At 44.9% G+C, this 19,282-nt stretch overlaps 1 protein-coding gene across 1 annotated transcript in view; it reads left to right on the top strand.

The window, feature by feature from the left end:
• The window catches only part of SCUBE2 (signal peptide, CUB domain and EGF like domain containing 2), a 62,260-nt gene extending 43,206 nt beyond the window's left edge, over nucleotides 1-19,054 (top strand). Inside the window, exons 17-23 of the mRNA XM_087821721.1 lie at nucleotides 4,586-4,756; nucleotides 6,545-6,712; nucleotides 7,360-7,521; nucleotides 9,679-9,876; nucleotides 10,976-11,128; nucleotides 16,709-16,788; nucleotides 17,474-19,054. Coding sequence (XP_087677847.1) covers nucleotides 4,586-4,756; nucleotides 6,545-6,712; nucleotides 7,360-7,521; nucleotides 9,679-9,876; nucleotides 10,976-11,128; nucleotides 16,709-16,788; nucleotides 17,474-17,626 — 1,085 coding nt within the window. The 3' untranslated portion in view covers nucleotides 17,627-19,054. The remainder of the gene's footprint in view (nucleotides 1-4,585; nucleotides 4,757-6,544; nucleotides 6,713-7,359; nucleotides 7,522-9,678; nucleotides 9,877-10,975; nucleotides 11,129-16,708; nucleotides 16,789-17,473) is intronic.
• The last annotated feature ends 228 nt before the right edge of the window (nucleotides 19,055-19,282 follow it).

The raw sequence follows: 19,282 nt of genomic DNA, 5'->3' as shown, positions 1-19,282 counted from the left end.
GACTGGCTTATTTCACTTAGTATGTGTTCTCCAGGTCCATCCATGGGGTCCACAAAGGGTAAAATTCCTTCTTTTTTACAGCTGAGTAGTATTCCATCGTGTAAATGTATCCTAGTTTTTTACCCACTCATCTACTGATGGGCACATTGTCTGCTCCAAATCTTGGCTGTTGTAAATAACACTGCAGTGAACATAAGGGTGCATATATTCTTTCAGATTAGTCTTTCAGATTTCTTTAGATAAATTCCCAGAAGTGGAATCGCTGGATCATAAGGCAGCTCCACTTTTAACTTTTTGAGGTAACTCCATACTGCTTTCCACAGTGGCTGCACCAGTCTGCATCCCCAGCAACAGTGCATGAGGGCTCCCTTTTCCCCACACCCTCGCCAGCACTTGTTTGTTGGTTTACTGATCATAGCCATTGTGACAGGCGTGAGGTTATATCTCATTGTGGTTTAAATTTGCATTTCTCTGACGATTAGCAGTGTTGAGCATCTTTTCACATGTCTCTTGGCCATCTGTATGTCTTCTTTGGAGAAGTGTCTATTCAGGTCCTTTGCCCATTTTTCAATTGGATTGTTTGTTCTATAAGTTCTTTCTAAACTTTGTATATTAACCTCTTATCAGATGTATCGGTGAATATGCTCTCCCAATCAGTGGGCTGTCTTTTCATTTTGTTGATGGTTTCCTTTCCTGTCCAAAAACTTTTTAGTTTGATGTAGTCCCATGTGTTTCTTTTTTCTTTTGTTTCCCTTGCCAGAGGAGATATATCAGAAAAAATATTGCCATGAGAAATTTCTGAGATTTTACTGTCTATGTTTTCTTTTAGGATTTTTATGGTTTCGAGTCTAACATTTAAGTCTTTAATCCATTTTGAGTTTATTCTTGTGTATAGTGTAAGAACGTGGTCTAGTTTCACTTTTTTTGCAAGCATCTGTCCAATATTCCCAACACCATTTATTGAAGTGACTGTCCTTACCCCATTGTATGTCTTTACCTCCTTTGTCAAATATTAATTGACTATGGAGTCATGGGTGCTCAGTAAGTATTTAATTGAATGAAAGAGTAAGTGAATCTTAAGAGCAACAACAAATGAAATTCCAAGGACAGTTGCCAACATTAAGAGAAAGGAGAGGAAAGGGCAAATCTTTGGGGAAATATCTAAATTGAGGGCAAAAGAGGCCCTCTGAAGGAAGTGAAACCTCAGCCCCAGTTAACTAGGCACGAAGAGAACATAGCACGCATTGGGGAGCCCAGCGAGGAAGGTGTCAAGCAGGACTCATGTCTCTGCCCCAACTTTAAGAATGTTTTCAAAATGCAAACCTGAGCATACACCAAAAACCTGGGCAGACATGACAAATCAAGCCCACGGGGTTCTCCTGTTATCCTGAAAGTCTCATTTAAAAGTAGTTCAAACTCGGATCCTGAGGCCACAGCTTAGAGCACTGTGGCCTCTGAGCTGTGACAAAGCACAGCTCCCTGTCACCCTGGGAATCCCTGTGGGCTGCTTGTGGCTTTCCTTCAGAAGTCAAGGCGTGATGCTTAAGAAAACAGTCCGATGCTAGAGAGTGACCTCTTTTATTAGGTTCACCATCTTAGCCACAGAGACACCATAGTGTTTGTCCATAGCCTGAAACACTCAAAGGCGGTGGTGCTGAAAAGAGGGCAAGCCTTCAGGTCTCTTTGTCGCCATTAATCCTGGTCCCGCTGGTCTCTCCCTTTTGCATCAGAAAAGCTTTCTTGTATTTTTTTTTAAAGAGAGGGAGAAAACAGCTGTGTGGGATTTGAGGATGGGATTTTAATGGTCACTGAAGACACACAAAAGCTTTGCTGTGATCACGAAGTGTTCTGGGGGCAATTGACTCCTTTGTCTGGGGCAGCCAAACAAGCTGGCTGCTCAAGGAGAAAAGAACCTACTGGAACATGTGAGTGAGGTCTCTTCAGGCCAGATCTTCAGTGCATTTGCAAAGAGCTGTTTTCAGGAGTCTCTTCATGACATTTCAGAATCACTTTTTAGTGTTTAGCTCATTTTTACCTTGTGAAAAGAAACAACTTAATGTGCAAGGTGCTTGGCGTGAATGATTTCTGTGGGTCTTTCTGGAAGGAAAATGGTAACTGTGAGTGACAGTATGAGTTTGTTTATGCGGAGCAGGCCTTTCACCGGGAGAGAAAAGAACTGGTGCCCTCTTTTCCGCAGGGCAGCCCCAGGGGCATTCCTCAGCCCTCTGTTCAGTTGAGGAATTGCAGCAGATGTGGGATATTGTGAGGCTTCTCAAAATGTAATCGTGAAAAGGCTTTGGTGGGGGCGGGTAACTAGTTCTAAGTAGGACTGGACACCCAGAGCCGGGGGAGCCCCTCCAGTTCCTCTTTTCAGCGAGACCCGGGGCCATTGCTGTCTGCCCATGGAGGGGATCCGTTTTCTTCCAGAGGAACTACGATGGAACAGAGCATGCTGACCTGGCTCTAGGTTATAATTAATGGGACTGTTGCAATCACTGCCATCAAATGGGCTCTTTCCCTTTAGGTGAATGAGTGTTACAAAAAAAAACTGTTCCCAAATGGAAATGGCTTGGGCTAGAGAGGTTCCAGAAACAGCCTAAGTTTCATTTACTTTCTGCCCGTCTTCATGATGGTTGGCTTGTTAGAGGTGTGAAGGGATTATTTTCTCATTTACTGGCCTGCCGTGGACACCGGGATAGTCAGGTGGGACACAAGATAAAGTCATGCATTCTTAGTACCTAATTCAGCTCAGCTTTTCAGGGGAGATAAGCTGAAATCAGAGCCATTATGGAAACCGTTATCCAGTAGGGCTGCATTTAGAGAATAGCTTGGCTTCGCTGTCACAGATCTACGCGTCATACTCATTACACTGTTGTTGGCCAAGAAAGCAAGAGTTTGGTTCACTTTTAATTTTTTTTAAATCATAAAATTAAATAAAAATGATATGTGAGTATTGTAAAAGAAAATCCAAACGATTTTTAAAAATATTAAGACTTAGCCTTTAAAGTAGACCTTACTGATTGATTGCATTCAGTCGTAGAAATAATATTTGAAATGTGGCTTCTTTTGGCTTACTATGATTTTTTAAAAGCCTCATTTTTAGAAATTATAGAGTGAATAATGAAAAGACATTTTTATTACTGGCAATAAAGAACTTTGTCATGTTTAACCCTAAAAGCATATATGCGGATTGCACTGGTAAGATAGAGTGAAACCAGATATCCCCCCTCACAGACATTCAAGAGGTATAACAGCTCATTTTATCCTGCGAGGTTTGGTTTTCTATTTCTTGGAGTCTTAAGTAGAGAAGAGAAGGCGTTTATTCCAGCCCAACTTCCCCTGGTGCCCCATAGAGGATTCTTGAAAGTATTGAATTGATATTCAGTCTGTATTTTTGTTAAATGACATTTTTCTCTCTTAAACTCGAAGCTCTCGATCTCACCTTAGGTGTATCTCACAGACTAGCTGTGGGAACTTGGCCAAATTATTTAAGGTCCCTAAGTCTCTGTTTCTGTAAAACGGAGCCAATAATAACACCTAGCTCCTTGCCATTGTTTTTAGGAATAAATGAGATAATGAATGTGAAGCTTTTGGCATGGTACCTAGTCGACTGTAAGCACTGAACAAATCTTAGCCGTTAGAAAGGTTATTTTGATGGTTATGATGATGGTGTTTGAATATTATACTAGGGAACTCAATTTAGTGTATTTACTTTACATTCACATCCTAAAATAAGATATAAATCCACACTTAACTATCAACACCAGAAATATAATCAGAAGCGTAGTTTATTAATTTCCCTGTAGTTTATTCTTCCAGGATATATTGACAAGGGTTTACTCTTTGTAACATATTAATTGTATTACAAATGTGAAGTGAGCTACTTTGAAGAGTTATCCGTAAGACCCTTAAGATCATTCTCCCCATAGCCACCAGAGAGTGAGCTCTTCATAACACACCTTCTGGGTGTATTTCTCTCCTCTCCATGACTCCTTTACCTGCACAATAAAGTCCAAATGCCTGGCATTCAAGAACTTTTCAACCCATTCCCTACCTTCCTTTCTTCCCTCTCCTCTCCTATGTCATGCATGAATCTTTACAACCTTTACAACCTTCCCCTTTTTCTACCTGGGGAGATCCTACTCATCCTTCAAGGCCCAACACAAATGTGACCTCCCCTAGGAAGCCTTCTAGGTTGCCACCAGCCTCTTCTCTGTTCTTCCATTACTATGCCTATGTTCAATGAGTGATTTTTGACTTTATCATCCTTCTGGTGGCACCCTGTGAAGTAGGGAAAATCATCAGATGCTTGTGTTCAAAAATAATTAGGACCACTGTGATCCTAATGAGCCCCAGAGCTCACGGTCTAGGGAGAAGACCTACAAATGCCTCTAACAGTGGTGACAGGGATCATGACAGAGGAGTATGCACAGAGAACCCAGGGGTGCTGCACATTCTGTGTCCAGGGGATTATTATGGGGAGTTTGTGGTCAATGCCATTGGTTTTCCTTCATCTTTAGTATTCACATTGTCCTTCCTTGGCCTCTAGCCCCTCAATGACCAGATTGTTTCCCCCTTTGGCTAGTCAGTTGCAGGGCTGGGACATATTATGATGGATCACAAGAACGCTGCATTTTATGTCCAAATGGAACCTTCCAAAATGAGGAAGGACAGATCACATGTGAGCCGTGCCCAAGACCAGAAAACCTCGGGGCCCTGAAGAGCCCAGACGCTTGGAATGTGTCTGAATGTGGAGGTAAGGATTTGCCCGCTCCTTCTTGCTCTTCCAGTCTCCAGTGTCATTGTTCAGACAGAGGCATAAGTGCATTGCAGCAGGGACGGTGCGCACTGCCGGGGGCTTCCAGAACCGGGCCGTGCTGGGTTCCTCTTTGACTTTCCGGTACCTAGCTCCGTGCCGGACACAGACTGGGAGATGCTCACTTGAATAAATAAATGAATATCTGATAGAATACATTGGCAGGTAAAAAAGGGTGTAAACACTGCAATTGCATGCCGCATTCACTGTAAATAAATATACCCTGAGACCTCTGATCGTCCGGTGTGTAGGGACTATTGAAAATGTTAAAATGGAGAAAATAGTTCTGATTCTTTTTCCAGCTTTGGTCTCAGATTCATAGGGTATTGATTTTTAAAACGTATCCATCTGATTATTTTTTAAAACTCTTACTTATAAGAGTTTTTAATCATCTCTTATAAAATGTTATCTGGAGCAAGCTCACTTAGGTCCAGTGGGCTTCTTTCCTATTTATTTTATTAGTAATTGTCTTCCCCTTTAGTAAATGGAAGAAAGACCAGCTGTTCTGATACTGTGGGCTCAGTGAAAGGTGTGATCTGTGGAAGGGTGCACAGGACCCCCCGTGACCCCTGCCTCTCCTTCCTGTGACTCCCAGAACCACCTTTAGTTTCCACCTGGATGACTCCAAGCTCAACTGCAACACCTTTCCTGGTTTAAAAATCAGGTTCTCAGGTTGAGTGTGACTCCTACCATTATCTTTGGCTTTTTATGAAACCCTGGAACTAACTGCAAAGTTGATAAGGAGGCACTTTGGGGCAACTGTTCACACTTGTATGTGACCTTATTAAGATATATTTATAGTAATAAGAATAGTAGTAGTAATGATAATAATAATTGCTAACATTTATTGAATATTTTACCTATGCTAGGAATTATACTAAGTGTATCAAATGAGTTTTCCATATGGTTGTATCACTAGGACAGCTTTATGAGGTTAAAGTGACTCATTCAAGGTCACACAGACAAGGAGTAGAGGATTCAGAGTCAGATGCCAGGTCTGACAGACTCCAGATCCTCCTTTGGGGGTGTGTTCGTTAAATGCCATCCTAGCTATAACTTCTGGGCAGAAAGAAGACCATGAAAATTACTGGTTAGGAATACAAGAGACAACAGATTTTTATAGCATCTTGCCAATGACAAGCTAATTCTTAAGGAATGTGTATTTTAGAAATTCTTTTGTTTATGGCTGTGCTTCTTGTCATAAATTAAAAAATAATAATAAAGTAAGGTGCTTAAAGACCACTGGGTCCTTCTGTCAATGTGGACTGGGAGGGAGGCCAGGACATAGCTCAGGGTAAGGAGAAGTAAATATAGTTGGTGAAACTATCACCAGGATGTAATCAGCTGGGTGAAGGTGCACTTCTGGATCAAATAAGCAAATTGATTTGAGAGAACCCTCTCTCCGGGTTCCGGAACCCTCTCTGCCTGAGCTCCACGTAGCCCTAAGCCTGAAGCATGCCCAGGCCTGCTCCACACTCTGGAAGCAGTTGGCACTTGGCTCCCTGGTCTCCATCTTTGCACTGTGCTGTGTAGCCCTGTGTGCAAGCACCAAGCACTCACAGCTTCCTAGTGGGGTTCAGCAGCAGGGCAGGATAGGGCTCCTCGCTGAGGCAGGAGCTGAGGTCGACACAGGGCGACAGGCCTGCCCAAAGTCTGCTCTCATTTGCAGAGAGATGGGAAAGGGTCTGCCCCGGGGGCCTTGCTCACCTAGGGTCATTGGTCCCCCAGGTCTGTGTCAACCTGGTGAATATTCTGCGGATGGCTTTGCCCCCTGCCAGCTCTGTGCCCTGGGCACATTCCAGCCTGAAGCCGGCCGCACCTCCTGCTTCTCCTGTGGGGGAGGCCTCCCCACCAAACACCTGGGAGCCACTTCCTTCCAGGACTGCGAAACGAGAGGTGAGGACGCGGCAGCTTGCCTTTTTCCAGAACTGAATTTCCCCTTTCAGAACCATGGGAGCCTGATTAAGCTCCCATCAAGCCCAGCCCAGAGGTGCCCTGTATGGTGCCCCAGTGGCCAGGGTCAGGTCCTGCTCCATCCATCCCTGCCGGATGTGCAGGGAGCATGGTCTCCCCCAAGACACCTGGACCCCTTCAGACAGGGCTGACTGCAGGGACAACCAGGGAGAGACAAGCAGGTATACACAGGGTTCCTCAGCTCCTTCCTCCCAGCCTTACCTAGAGTTGCACCCCCATCCCCCAAACAAGAGGAACCCAGCTCCACACCCAGTGTCAGTTCTGCACCCTCAGTACTCACATTCGGAGACTCGGGTTGTGACTGTTTATATGCCTGGCTCTGCACGGCCCATAAACTCTTTGAAGATACACCCGCACTTTGTTCCCTTTGCATTTTTCTCAGACATGAGTCACAAGTCCCACCCAAGCTGGCTATTTAGGGAATTAAGTGTTGATTAGCCCTGGATTAGTAAGAAAGCAGTACTTCCTTTGGGATAAAAATTTATTACACGAACTGTGAAACCTTTTATGTTGCACTGGATGAAAATAGTCTCTCTTTTTTCATTCTCTCCACCCTCCACGCCCCACAGTTCAGTGTTCGCCTGGACATTTCTACAACACCACCACTCACCGATGTATTCGCTGCCCAGCGGGAACATATCAGCCTGAATTTGGAAAAAATAATTGTGTTTCTTGCCCAGGAAATACAACGACTGACTTTGATGGCTCCACAAACATAACCCAGTGTAAAAGTAGGTTTCTCTCTAAGGCTTTTCAGTCCTGATTGCGATGGCCGGTGCCCGGGTCCACCTGGGGGCGGGGGTGTGTGTGTGTGTGTGTGTGTGTGTGTGTGTGTGTGTGTGTGTGTGTGTGTGTGTGTGTGTGTGTGTGTGTGTGTGTGTGTGTGTGTGTGTGTGTGTGTGTGTGTGTGTGTGTGTGTGTGTGTGTGTGTGTGTGTGTGTGTGTGTGTGTGTGTGTGTGTGTGTGTGTGTGTGTGTGTGTGTGTGTGTGTGTGTGTGTGTGTGTGTGTGTGTGTGTTTTCCCAGGTTCATTCAGAACCATGTAGACGTGAGCCCAGCTCATGACTCTGCAGACCAGCACAGAAGGAGAGCAGATCTTGGTCCCTAGGGAGCCACCTCTTTTGATCCTGGCTACTTCTCCAGGTGCACTTACAGGCCATACTTGCCGTAAATTCAGTTCAGCCCTGTGCAGCCAGCATTGTTTGAGGACTGCTATGTGCCAGGCACTCCAAGCAGAACAGGTCCCTGTCCTTATGGGCAGCACAGGCTGTGGGATTGCAAAGGAGGGAGCAATTTGTTCTGTCTGCAGAGCTGAGGAAAGGCGTCTGGAGAGCATGGAAGGTTTGATGGGGAGGATGGGGCAGAGCAGGAGAAAGAGCCTGATGCCCAAGACAGTAGCTCGGAGGGAGCACAGCCTCAGAAGAGTAAAGATTTTTAGGGAGGAGCCCCCTGAACCTGATCATGGAATATAATGAACGGAGTCTGACGTTGACCAGGAAGGAAAGCCCTCAACCCACACTAAGAGTTTGATTTGTATTTTATGAAAATGAGGAAGCAAATCATTCAATGACTTATTATGGGGTTGGTTGATTGGTTTTTAACCAGTGCGTAAAATGCTCTAATAAAGTAAATTTCAGCTGATATAGTATTATTAGCACGGCAATGTAGGCGAGCAAGGAGGCTTCCCCGAACTGGAGGAGTTTGGGACTGAAGGGGGCAGTGAGTCATTTGAGTTTTGATTGGAAGGTTATCCAGTTTTCTCTCTGTCCCAGTGAAGTCCTTTTTAACGATGTCCTCACAAGTAGCCCTCTGGTTTCTTCTTGAATACCTGCTATGACAAGAAGCTTACTACTCTCGTGATATCCTAGACTGTTGGTGGATTAGACATGGGGCCATTCACGGTGCTACAAGATCCTTCCCGACACCAAGGTGAAGTCTGTTTCCTTGTGCTCCCACACGCGGGGCCTTTGTTGGTCCGAAGCCACGCAGGCTTGAAGGCAGTTTTCTCACCTCCATGGCTCTTTGCTCCCCCTCTTCTCTTCCAGGAAGGAAAACCTATTTATTTATTTTTCTACTGGGAATAATACATTCCTATTGCAATTAGAGGGGGAAAAGTAAACTCCTTCAATATCTTCTCTTGCGTAGGTTCACTTGATAGTTTTAAACAATAAACACTTTGAGGGCAAGGATTGTGTCTTTCTCATTTCTGATCCCTGAGTTTTTTTATAACATTTGTTGGATGAGTAGAGATTCAGTGAATGAAGACTTGGCTGAGGTGGAGTGTGTGCCTGTGCGTGTGCATGTGTGTGTGTGTACCAAGTGTGTATGTTTCTTGCCTTTGGTGCCAGGGGTGAGTATCCAGCTGGCCCCATACTGACTGATAAGTAATCTCTTTCCCATTTAAAAATAAAACGTGGTCTTGGCCAGAGAGGAAAGAGAAAGGAAATGGCTGTCATGTCTTCATCAAAGATCCTAGGGAAGGGTCAGGCATCCTCCACTGAGCCGCAAGCTCTGTTCTCCCTGTTTCAACAGGCCTAGTTCTGTGTCATGGGTCCCTGGCACTTGCACTCAGTAAACAAAATGTTGAAAACTAAAGTTGTCCTTTTGTCTCACAAACGCCTGACCCTGACCTTGAGTGCTTTCAAGTTAATGAGAAAACAGTGCCAGGAACTAAAAGGGATGAGCTCTGCATGGGGACTTGATGTAGTTGGGCTCCCAGAGGGGATCTTGGGCACTACAGGACAAACTCAGTCCTAGGTGGTATAGTCTCCAGGCCCCAAGCCTTGATGGCACTAGGGACGCCGTGGTTCTCTTCAGCCAAGCTGTGGTGGCCGTTGCAGAGTGACGACTGTGCTGTGCTTTCATAGCTCATGACATTTTCTCTTCCAGACAGAAGATGTGGAGGGGAGCTGGGGGATTTCACCGGATACATTGAATCCCCGAACTACCCAGGCAATTACCCGGCCAACACGGAGTGCACGTGGACCATCAACCCGCCCCCCAAGCGCCGCATCTTGATCGTGGTCCCCGAGATCTTCCTGCCCATAGAGGACGAGTGCGGAGACTACCTGGTGATGCGGAAAACCTGTGCGTGCTCCCTCCGCTCCCCTCCCTTCTAAAGCCGGCTGGGGAGCCTCATGGCGTGCTCCCAGCTTGCAGTGTGAGAACCAGGCCTAGCTTCGCATTAGAAGAGAGATGGGACAGGAGATTTTAGAGTTTGCCAAGAAATAAAATTTCGACAAAAGCCCCACATTGAGGCCTCTTGCTGAACCCCAGAGGTGGTGGGGTTCCTGCAGGTCAGTCTTTTCCTCTGCTCACTGGGGACCCTCTTCTGCAAGACACAGAGAGCCAGTGAAGCTCATGCGGAGCTGGCCTCAAACACTTGCTTCGCCCTGGGAGCAACTCATAGCTTGGGGACTGACCGGGGCAAAGGGCATAGTCCAGCCAGGAAGGACCCCCCCATCCTGACACATGACCCAGCGTCCATAGGGATGTGCCATTAACACAGCTAATAGGCAGAGCATGAGTGGGCTCTGCAGCCAGACTGCCTGGACCCCAATCCCAGCTCCCCCTCTTGGGAGTTCTGTGGCCTTGGACATACATTCCGGATTTTCTGTGCCTCAGTTTCCTCATCTGTTAAAATGGGGATAATAACAGTTGCTACCTCATAGGGTTATCATGAGGAATAAATCAGTTCATATTCATAAAGCAGTTAGAAAAATACTGACACATGGAGCTACTATGTAAGTATTTGCTATTCTTATTGGTGGTTGCAATGCCTGAAGTCAGGTGTGGGTTTGAATCCTGCCTGACTTTTCCACATACTGCCCCCGGTCAGGTAACAACTGTACAAACTTCCTATGGTTTTCAGAGGGTTAGTACCACACTGCCTGGTCCCAGAGGTGCGCAGTGAATGGTGGTGATAATTACTAGATTATGGCAGGCCCCTCCTCAGCCCCTGCACAGAGTGCCTGGCGGTGGCCTTTCAGTTAGCCTCCTTGGGGGCCACATCGCCAGATGCATCTACTCCATTCCCAGGCCTTTGGCCCTTAGGATGGCTCAGCTGGGCCCGAAGAGCTCTAGAGCACAACTCGTTTAATGTGTGAGCATTTGAAAAGATGAGTGTCCATTGTCTGCCTGCTCAGTGATGATCTTGAACCCCACCCTCTCCAACTTCCCTTGGCAGCTTCTTCCAACTCTGTGACCACGTACGAGACCTGCCAGACCTACGAACGCCCCATTGCCTTCACCTCCAGGTCAAAGAAGCTGTGGATTCAGTTCAAATCCAATGAGGGGAACAGTGCCCGAGGGTTCCAGGTGCCATACGTGACATACGATGGTAAGCGCTGTGAAGCTCAGGCTGCCGGCTGTGGAAGGAGCTTCTCTTCCTTGAATAGAACCAACTTCGGGGCCAGCTGGTGGCTCCCTGACACACACACGCTCAGAAAGTCAGGCAGGCAGGGAGAAAGGACATCACTGACTCACAAGTGCCAAATTTTAAACAAGCATCTGGGGACAATGACTACAGGATGAAAAGATGTTTTAGAAAAGAAATAAAAGTGAGCCTGTATTTCCTTCTGTGGCTCAAGACAGAGAAAACCTAATCCATAAGATTTCCATTCTGTTACAGGCAGAGATACATAGATCAGCATTATTTTTAAAAGATTACAAAGACAGACCATTCTGCTTAGGCTAGAAAAAAATAAAGACATCTGATTTTTAGTTTATTCCTCCAGTTTAGTCAGCACTGAGACTAAACTGCTTCGACAGGGTTCTATTGCTTGTGCTCAGACTTACACTTTTCACTGAATCAAAATTTTGAAACACATATTTATTTATAAGATAATAACTGTCTTTGAAATTAAGCAGTTTATGAAGAAGTTAAATAGTTTTCGCTGTACACATTCATATTTAATTATTACTATAAATAAGATATTCATAATTTCCCCAGTTTCAATCTAAACGTGTAATTTGGAGTAATAAGATACAGGTTCTAGCACAGATTTTCTAATTCATTGGATGGCTCTAGAAGAGCCATTCTGGATCCCTGCCTTTACCCACATTTAACAGGGATTATAGTACTTTTTTTAACCTACCTTATAGGCAAGTATGCATAAGATTTATGTGACAACCTTTTGCTAAAGTTGCTAAATAAACATAAAGTAAAATATGTAACATTTGCATGCTAACTATCTTCTAGTCTTTGATCTGATTTTTCTAATTTAACAAAAATAAAGATTACATATTTTCAGAACTACAAAATAATAAATAAAATAAAAGTGAGCATAGCTTGGTGGGTATTTGTCACACAGCACAAATAAGTGAGCACAGCATGGGTATTTGTCAGCCAGCCTGGGTATAATCTCTTCCGGGGCTTTGTGTATGTTACCATCTCTAAGCCTCGTTTTCTTAATGTGTAAGTGATGGTAATCATTAACCTTAATGTGAGAGCTCAATGGTATAATTTCTAAGGGATTTGGTGCAGTGCCCAGCACATAGTAAATGCTCAATAAATATCAGTGTATTATGATTGTTGCTTTTATTAAACAGAATCCTGAGGGGGAGAGGGGAAGATGCAACTTCTGGCCCTGTCTCTGCCACTAACTGACTATGTGATTTTGGGCGAATCAGGTGACTTCTCAGGTTTCATTTTCTTCTTGTTAAAGAAAGGGGTGGCCTATGTGAGCCCTGGGGCCCTAGCCATCTCTGAGACTTGGCTGACAAACATTTACTAGGAATGCAAAATGGACCTTGTCCTGGAGAACCTCATAATCTAGTGGGGAAAGCATTACCTGTTCATTTGTGAGCTCACTCATTCATCCATCCAACCAATATTTAATGAGCATCCACTGTGCCAGGCATTGGACTGAGTGCTGGAGACAACATGATTAGTATATATTGTCACAGATGCTATAATGAGGCGTGTACAAAGCTCTGTGGGAGGACAGAAGAAGGGGCAGCAGTTAATTTTATATGGTGATTTTTGGGAAGAATAGAGCAAAGTTTCAAAAGATTTGGGTCTTGAAAGAACATACAAGTTTTGTTTTTTTAAAAAATAAATGAGAAGAAGAACATTCAGGAAGAGGGAATGGCATAGGCCAGAGGATGAGGTGCTTGGCGTGTGTGGGGACCGATGATTTGGCCAGTTGGCAGGGTGCATGGGGCTTAGCAGTGAGAGATGAGATTACAAGGGGCGGGGTTAGGCCGGGAGGAGCTTTGAGTGCCAAACTCAGAAAGGTAGATCTAATCTTACAGTGGACACTGAAGGTGTATAGACAGGTGCCAAAAGTAGGTCTTTTGGAACTACAATACTGTGTGGATTTCCTTAAAACACTTCACATGGTTTCTTTCTAACATGTTCCAAAAGGTAGGATTGTCCTCCCTCTGCCTGAAACCGTGTCAAACCCAAGACAAGGGTTCTTAGTGTTAGACTCCTAGGTGGACACAGGTGCCTCCCACGTGGCTCTGCTGAGGGACAGAGTGCCTCATCTACCTGAAAGCAGCCAGCTGACCACCTCCCCCATCTGTAATCAAGAAGGAACCAAGAAGGACACAGAAACACCAGAATAAGTGTCACCAAGGCTCACATACTTAACCTGGCTGTTCCCAAATCCGTCTTTGTGACAGAAGAAACCATCCTGATTCTTTTTTATTCAGATAAAGAACCAGGTGAAATTACATAGAATCCTGGTTAGGCCCCCAAGAGGGTGTCTTGCACATGGCATAGCAGAAAATAGTTGAAAACGGCTGCTTTGGCCATGGAGAGAGCCTTTTAGCTCTTCACTCAGAGCCTACTTAATCTCTTTTTAAAAAACATATAATTCAGCAAGTTTGATAATTGGTTTCCAAGCCTAAAGAACAGAAATCACATTTAGAATGGGCAGATGAGGCTACTTCCCACAGACAATCCCACTGACCTCGGGAGAACAGGGAAACTATCATCATGACGGATATGGGCTGAGCGTCGCCGAGTACCAGGTATACGCACGTACCTTTGACAGCACATTCCTCACAGTCACCCGTGGAGTAGACATGCTTCTGTGCTGATTTTACAGTTGAGGCCACTAGGGCTGGAAGATTTGAGTAACTGTCTGAGGTTATAGCAGGAAAAAGTTGCAGAGGTCTTTGGGACTCCAGGGCCTGAATTTTTACCTGCAACACCCGACTGCTTTTCTCAGGACAGTGAGAGCAAGTGAGGAGATAACAGTTGTTCTTAAAAGCAGAGGAAATATTTTTTTTAAAGACAGTGGTCTGGAAGCATTTGGTATAGTGGCGAACAGCTCTGCCGTTCTCTCCGACGCCAGAACACAGCACAGCACTGGTGTTCCCCATGGGGACGCCCATCGCCAAAAGGAGCTGGTCCTTTCAGGTAGAGACTCTGCAGCAGGGGGACTCAGGACAGGTAACATGTGCCCTGCCTACGCAAGACACGTCCAAACCTGGAGAGAACTTTTGTGAGTTTATTTGAGCCAAACTGATGGCAACTGCTGGGAAGCAAAATCTCAATGGATTGAGAAAATGCTCGGGAGAATGCAGTTTTGCAGTTTACTTTATACATCACAGTCAAAGAAGAAGGCGTAAGGAGGTTTACCTGAAATCCATTGGTGGTAGATTAGGGGGGCAGGAGGAAGCTAAGCAGGGAGACCTCTGAGATTGGGTAAAATGGAGAGATAAATACTTCTTTTACATGGCTGGGTACAGGACGGTTAATAATGAACATTTACAGTGGAACAAGATAATAGTGAGGGGTTGGTGTGCCCTGAGGGGCCTGGAAAAAGGGACATTACACAAGGGTATGTTATTATAGATGCAAAAAGACAATAGACAGGCTCAGTAAAGGTAAAGATTGACCTTTGTCAAGGAAGCTACAGGCCTAGCATGTGACTGCCCCCCAGGACTCGCTTTTAGTTAGGAAGTTTTCTGTTCAGACATCCCTTGTGGTTACTTTTGGTCTCTGAGTTTATAAGGCCGCCATGCAGAACTTCCCTGAGCTTGTCAGGTTTAGTAGGTGGCTCCTTTTTTCTCTCCAGCCCTTACTCATATTTTATATTCACTGAAATAAAAGAAGAAGATACCACACGAATAGAGTACGAGTGGCCCTGTGCATGTGTTGAATTAGTAGTTAGGATCAGCATACTATTAATTTCCATTTACCATCACTTGAGTAGGAGAATCTCTTCAGGAGTTCCTCCCACACAGTTCCAGTGATGTTCTTATGATTTGTTTGTTTTTGTTGCACATGATATGCATATAAAAAGGCTTTTTTTTGGCCTGGAATTTAAAAAAGATTGTGTTTTGCATGTGCTTGATTTAAATTGTGACAGTAGGAAATAGACCAGACTTTGAATGGGGGGTTACATTTGGAGAAGTCTCACATCGTGTGCTCTGCATTTAATGTGTATGTCAGGACCTAAAATCATTAATGAGAAAATGAACATAGCTTCTCCAGCTAGCCAGATTTTCCCTGCACCCCCAACCCCATTAAAAAAAGGGAGGGAGAGCCCGGTTGGGTGTGGCTCAGGGTTTGAGCGTCGACCTAGGATCCAGGCGATCGGGGTTCGATTCCCGGTCAGGGCACATGCCCGGGTTATGGGCTCGATCAATGGCTCTCTCATAATTGATGTTTCTGTCTCTCTCTCTCTCCCTCTCCTTTCCTCTCTCTGAAATCAATAAAGATATATTTTTTTAAAAAAACAAAAAAGGGAGGGAGAAGAGTCTTGCTAGATAGGTAAGAAGCTTGATTGTTTTACATAATATAAGAACAGAGAGAAAAAAGGAAGGAAAGCATCCTTGCCAGTTGCTCAGTGGTTAGAGTGTCAGCCCTCAGACTGAAGGGTCCCGGGTTCAGTTCTGGCCAAGGGCACATACCTTGGTTGCAGGCTCAATCCCTGGCCCTGGTCGGGGGGCATTCGGGAGGCAACCAGTCGATGTGTCTCTGTCACATTGATGTTTCTCTCTCTCTCTCTCCTTTCTCCTCTCTCTGAAAAGCAATGGAAAAAATATCCTCAAGTGAGGATAGAAAAAAAAGGGAGTCATGGAGAAGGGAGAAAAGTAGAGAGGAAGAGAAGAGCCATGAGCCTGGATGAGCTCACCAGGGAGTGAGTATAGACAGAGAAGAGTTCACAACCAAACGCTGAGCTTCAGACGGAGAAACCAGTGGGGTAGGAGGAAAACCAAAGAGCGTGACGAAGAGAGTGAAGAAGTGGGTCAGGAGGAGGGGTGACTGGCCAGGTCAAATGCTACTGACGCATCAAAGACGATGAGGACCGGGAGTTGACCTTTGGGATTTAGCAACATAAAGGTCATTGGTGATTTTGACAAGTGATTTTCAGGGAGTGGTGGAAGGCAAAGCTTTAGTGGACTGCATTTGGGAGAGAAAGAAAGGAGAAGAATCAGAGAGACAGTGAATGTTGGCAATTCTTTCGAAGAGTTTTGCTACAAAGGGGAACAGAGACGTAGGATGGATGCTGGAGGGAGAAATGAGGTCAAGAGAAGGACTTTTTTTTTAGTTTTTAGTGGAGACATAACAGTATTATTTGCATGCTGATGGAAAAGACCAGTAGAGAGAGAAAATTTTATCATCCAGGGAAAAAAGGGCAGAATTCCTGGAACAGTGCCCTTGGTTTGGTGAGAGAAGATGGAGTGTGAGCAAGGTGGAGGGAGGGCCTTGACCGGACGCACAGAGGGTTTATCTGAAGGAAGACGGAACAGGGAAGATGGGTGCAGAAGATGGTAGGTGAGAGGGTGTGGTAGGGGAGTCCGAGGGGGCTCTCTTCTGATTGCCTTCTCAGTGCCACGGTGGCCACTGTCCTGTTAGCAGCTGCAGAAGGGGCATTTCTCAGAACCTTGTAAAAAATGAAAGAAAGCGTTTGGAAATAACTAAATCATACAACACAACATATGTCCTTTATTCCAACAGAGGATTACCAGGAACTCATTGAAGACATAGTTCGAGATGGCAGGCTCTATGCTTCTGAGAACCATCAGGAAATACTTAAGGTAAGTATGTACTTAAGGTGGATTCGGCAGCCATCCCCAGGGCTCCCCAGGCATCACCGGAGGGAAGTTTTCCTCTTGCTCCATGTGGCTGCCTCTCAGACACGGAGTCTGCTCTGGGCTGAGCTCAGTTTTATAGCTTCACCAGACTTTGTTTGTTTTTTTAAAAATCAGGAGGCTGTCCTTAGTGTTGTCAAGTGAAGTTGTATTTTTTAATTTGGAAACGTGCGGTGGAAGAGCAGTGGGAACCTTGTTCATCATAAATCCAAGCCAGGAGCAATTTGTGTTTTCATGTTGATTCTCCAAACAGTTGAAGATTCTTGGCTCTTTATCTTTCAAGGGTGAAATTCACCAAATCTTAGGTACTTATAAGTAATTACCAATCAACATTCAACACATCACTAACCCAATAAATATTCCCCAAATTCCAATGTTGTGCCTCACGCATTTTAGAAAAGGAAAACAATTTTTACATATTAAATTTTCCTTTATAAAGGTAATACATGCTTTTTGTAGATAATTAGGAAAACGAAAAACTGGAAAAAAGATAAAAATCAGAAGATAAAAACCATTTTCACAAAGTGTTTTTCAGCTGAGCAGCCTAACACTGGGTCATTATAGTTCCATTGGCAAAATGTAGGAATGTTTAAATATTTTGGCCCAGTAACAAAAATTCTGTTCTTTTTAGGATAAGAAGCTGATCAAGGCGCTGTTTGATGTCCTGGCCCACCCCCAGAACTATTTCAAGTACACAGCCCAGGAGTCCCGGGAGATGTTTCCAAGATCCTTCATCCGATTGCTACGTTCCAAAGTGTCCAGGTTTTTGAGGCCTTACAAATGAGCCGGCCCGCATGGCACGCAGTGCCGTGTTCCCCGGGCGCTGGTGGGACGTAGCCGTTTGCTTCTGCAGCCAGCCTAGTTGGATATCACGGCTTCCAGTAGCAGTGACTCGTTAGAGTTCAATTTTATAGATAATACAGATATTTTGGTAAACTGAACTTGGTATTTCTTTCCCAGCATTGTGGATGTGGACCGAGAGTGGCTTTGAGTCTCACCTGCTTCTCACTGCTGTGGGCAGATGTTTTGGATGCATCAAGGGCTGGCTGAGCTGGACCTCAGTCAGCTCAGCTGAGACTCACCTGTCCTTCCTGGTTCTCACTCCTCAGTTGGGCTGGGATGGAAAGGAGGCCACAGAAGGGGCTGCCTTGTCTGAAACGTCAGCTTCCTCCAGCCCAGCCCTCCTTAAGGAAGCTCTCTGTGCCCAGGTGCAGGCTCTGACCAGGCAGACCAGGGGAGGAGGAAGGGAGGGAAGAAGGGCCCTTTAGGCACCATCCCCACACTTGAGACCTGGGGGAACTCTGTGTCTCCACAGCTTTCTCCTCAGAGAAAGCACTTCCTCAGACATAATAATGTAGGCCCACTGACACCTTCCTCGTGGCCGGCTTCCACCTGTAGCAAGTGCACAGTGCAGGTTTCAGCACCAGCTGTGCCTCTAGACACAGTGTCTAAAGGCTGGGCACAGTGTCAGGGCCTGGAACATTCAAGTCGGACATGATCTCCTTGATGGGTGAGAATCATCTACCTTCATGAAAAGGAAATTCCGCACACCCCGAGTCAGGACTGCCAAGGGTCCTATTTTCCACATCAGGCTTCCCACTGCAGGCATCCGAGGTCCAGGTGGGACACTGTGTGGACCAGCCTGTTATGTGTGCCTTCCTCCCCTACTCTCCAAGGTCAGAGACTGACTCAGCTCCGGGGACATGAGCAGCACCTCTTAGCAGTCACAGCACTGCCAGAGCAGTTACACAGATCCCGGCCTCTAAGTATCTCAGAATCATCTCACCTTCCGTCAGCACAGCAGGGCCTTGCCCACATGAACTTGAATTTTCAATATTATTGAATTTTTAAAAATTTAAATCCATAGGCATAAATCTCATTACAGTAAATAAAAAAGATTTCTATCAAACAAGCTGCCATTTCCCTAATGAATGGGCTGACTACACATAACCATAGTGTTTTGTTATTTTGTAAACAACTAACTGTATATAAAATTCTCTATACCAAAGTACTAAAAAATGGTTAACAAATATTTTTGAAGAAAATGAAGACTATTTCATTGTTGTTGAACTCACTTTTCACCTCAGTAGTTTTTTTTAACCTATTAATAACAATGACCTTTGAAAAATCCTCATCAAATGTTTCTTCTTTATTTGGATGGGCCCTAAATACCCATTTTCTAATTTCTCTTCCAAAATTTAAACTTCTTTATTTAAAAAAAAATCATTAAAACAAGCACCTGGAATTTGTAACACCAGAATTTTGCCTACATTTCTGAGTCTAACCATAAAATGAAAATTCAAATGTAATGTAACCTGAATCAGTGACCACTGACCGATGTGGAGGTGGGGTGAGCTAAACTGGGCCATCCCTGTCCAAGCACGTTAGTAACTTTGTGCTCCTGGCTGTGGGAGTCTGTATTGCTGATTTCACAAGAAGG

This window comes from Miniopterus natalensis, chromosome 11 (genome assembly GCF_054644295.1).
Source record: "Miniopterus natalensis isolate mMinNat1 chromosome 11, mMinNat1.hap1, whole genome shotgun sequence".
Classification (NCBI taxonomy): domain Eukaryota; kingdom Metazoa; phylum Chordata; class Mammalia; order Chiroptera; family Miniopteridae; genus Miniopterus; species Miniopterus natalensis.
Note: the sequence above shows the minus strand (reverse complement) of the source record. Positions and strands in the feature narration are given on the sequence as shown.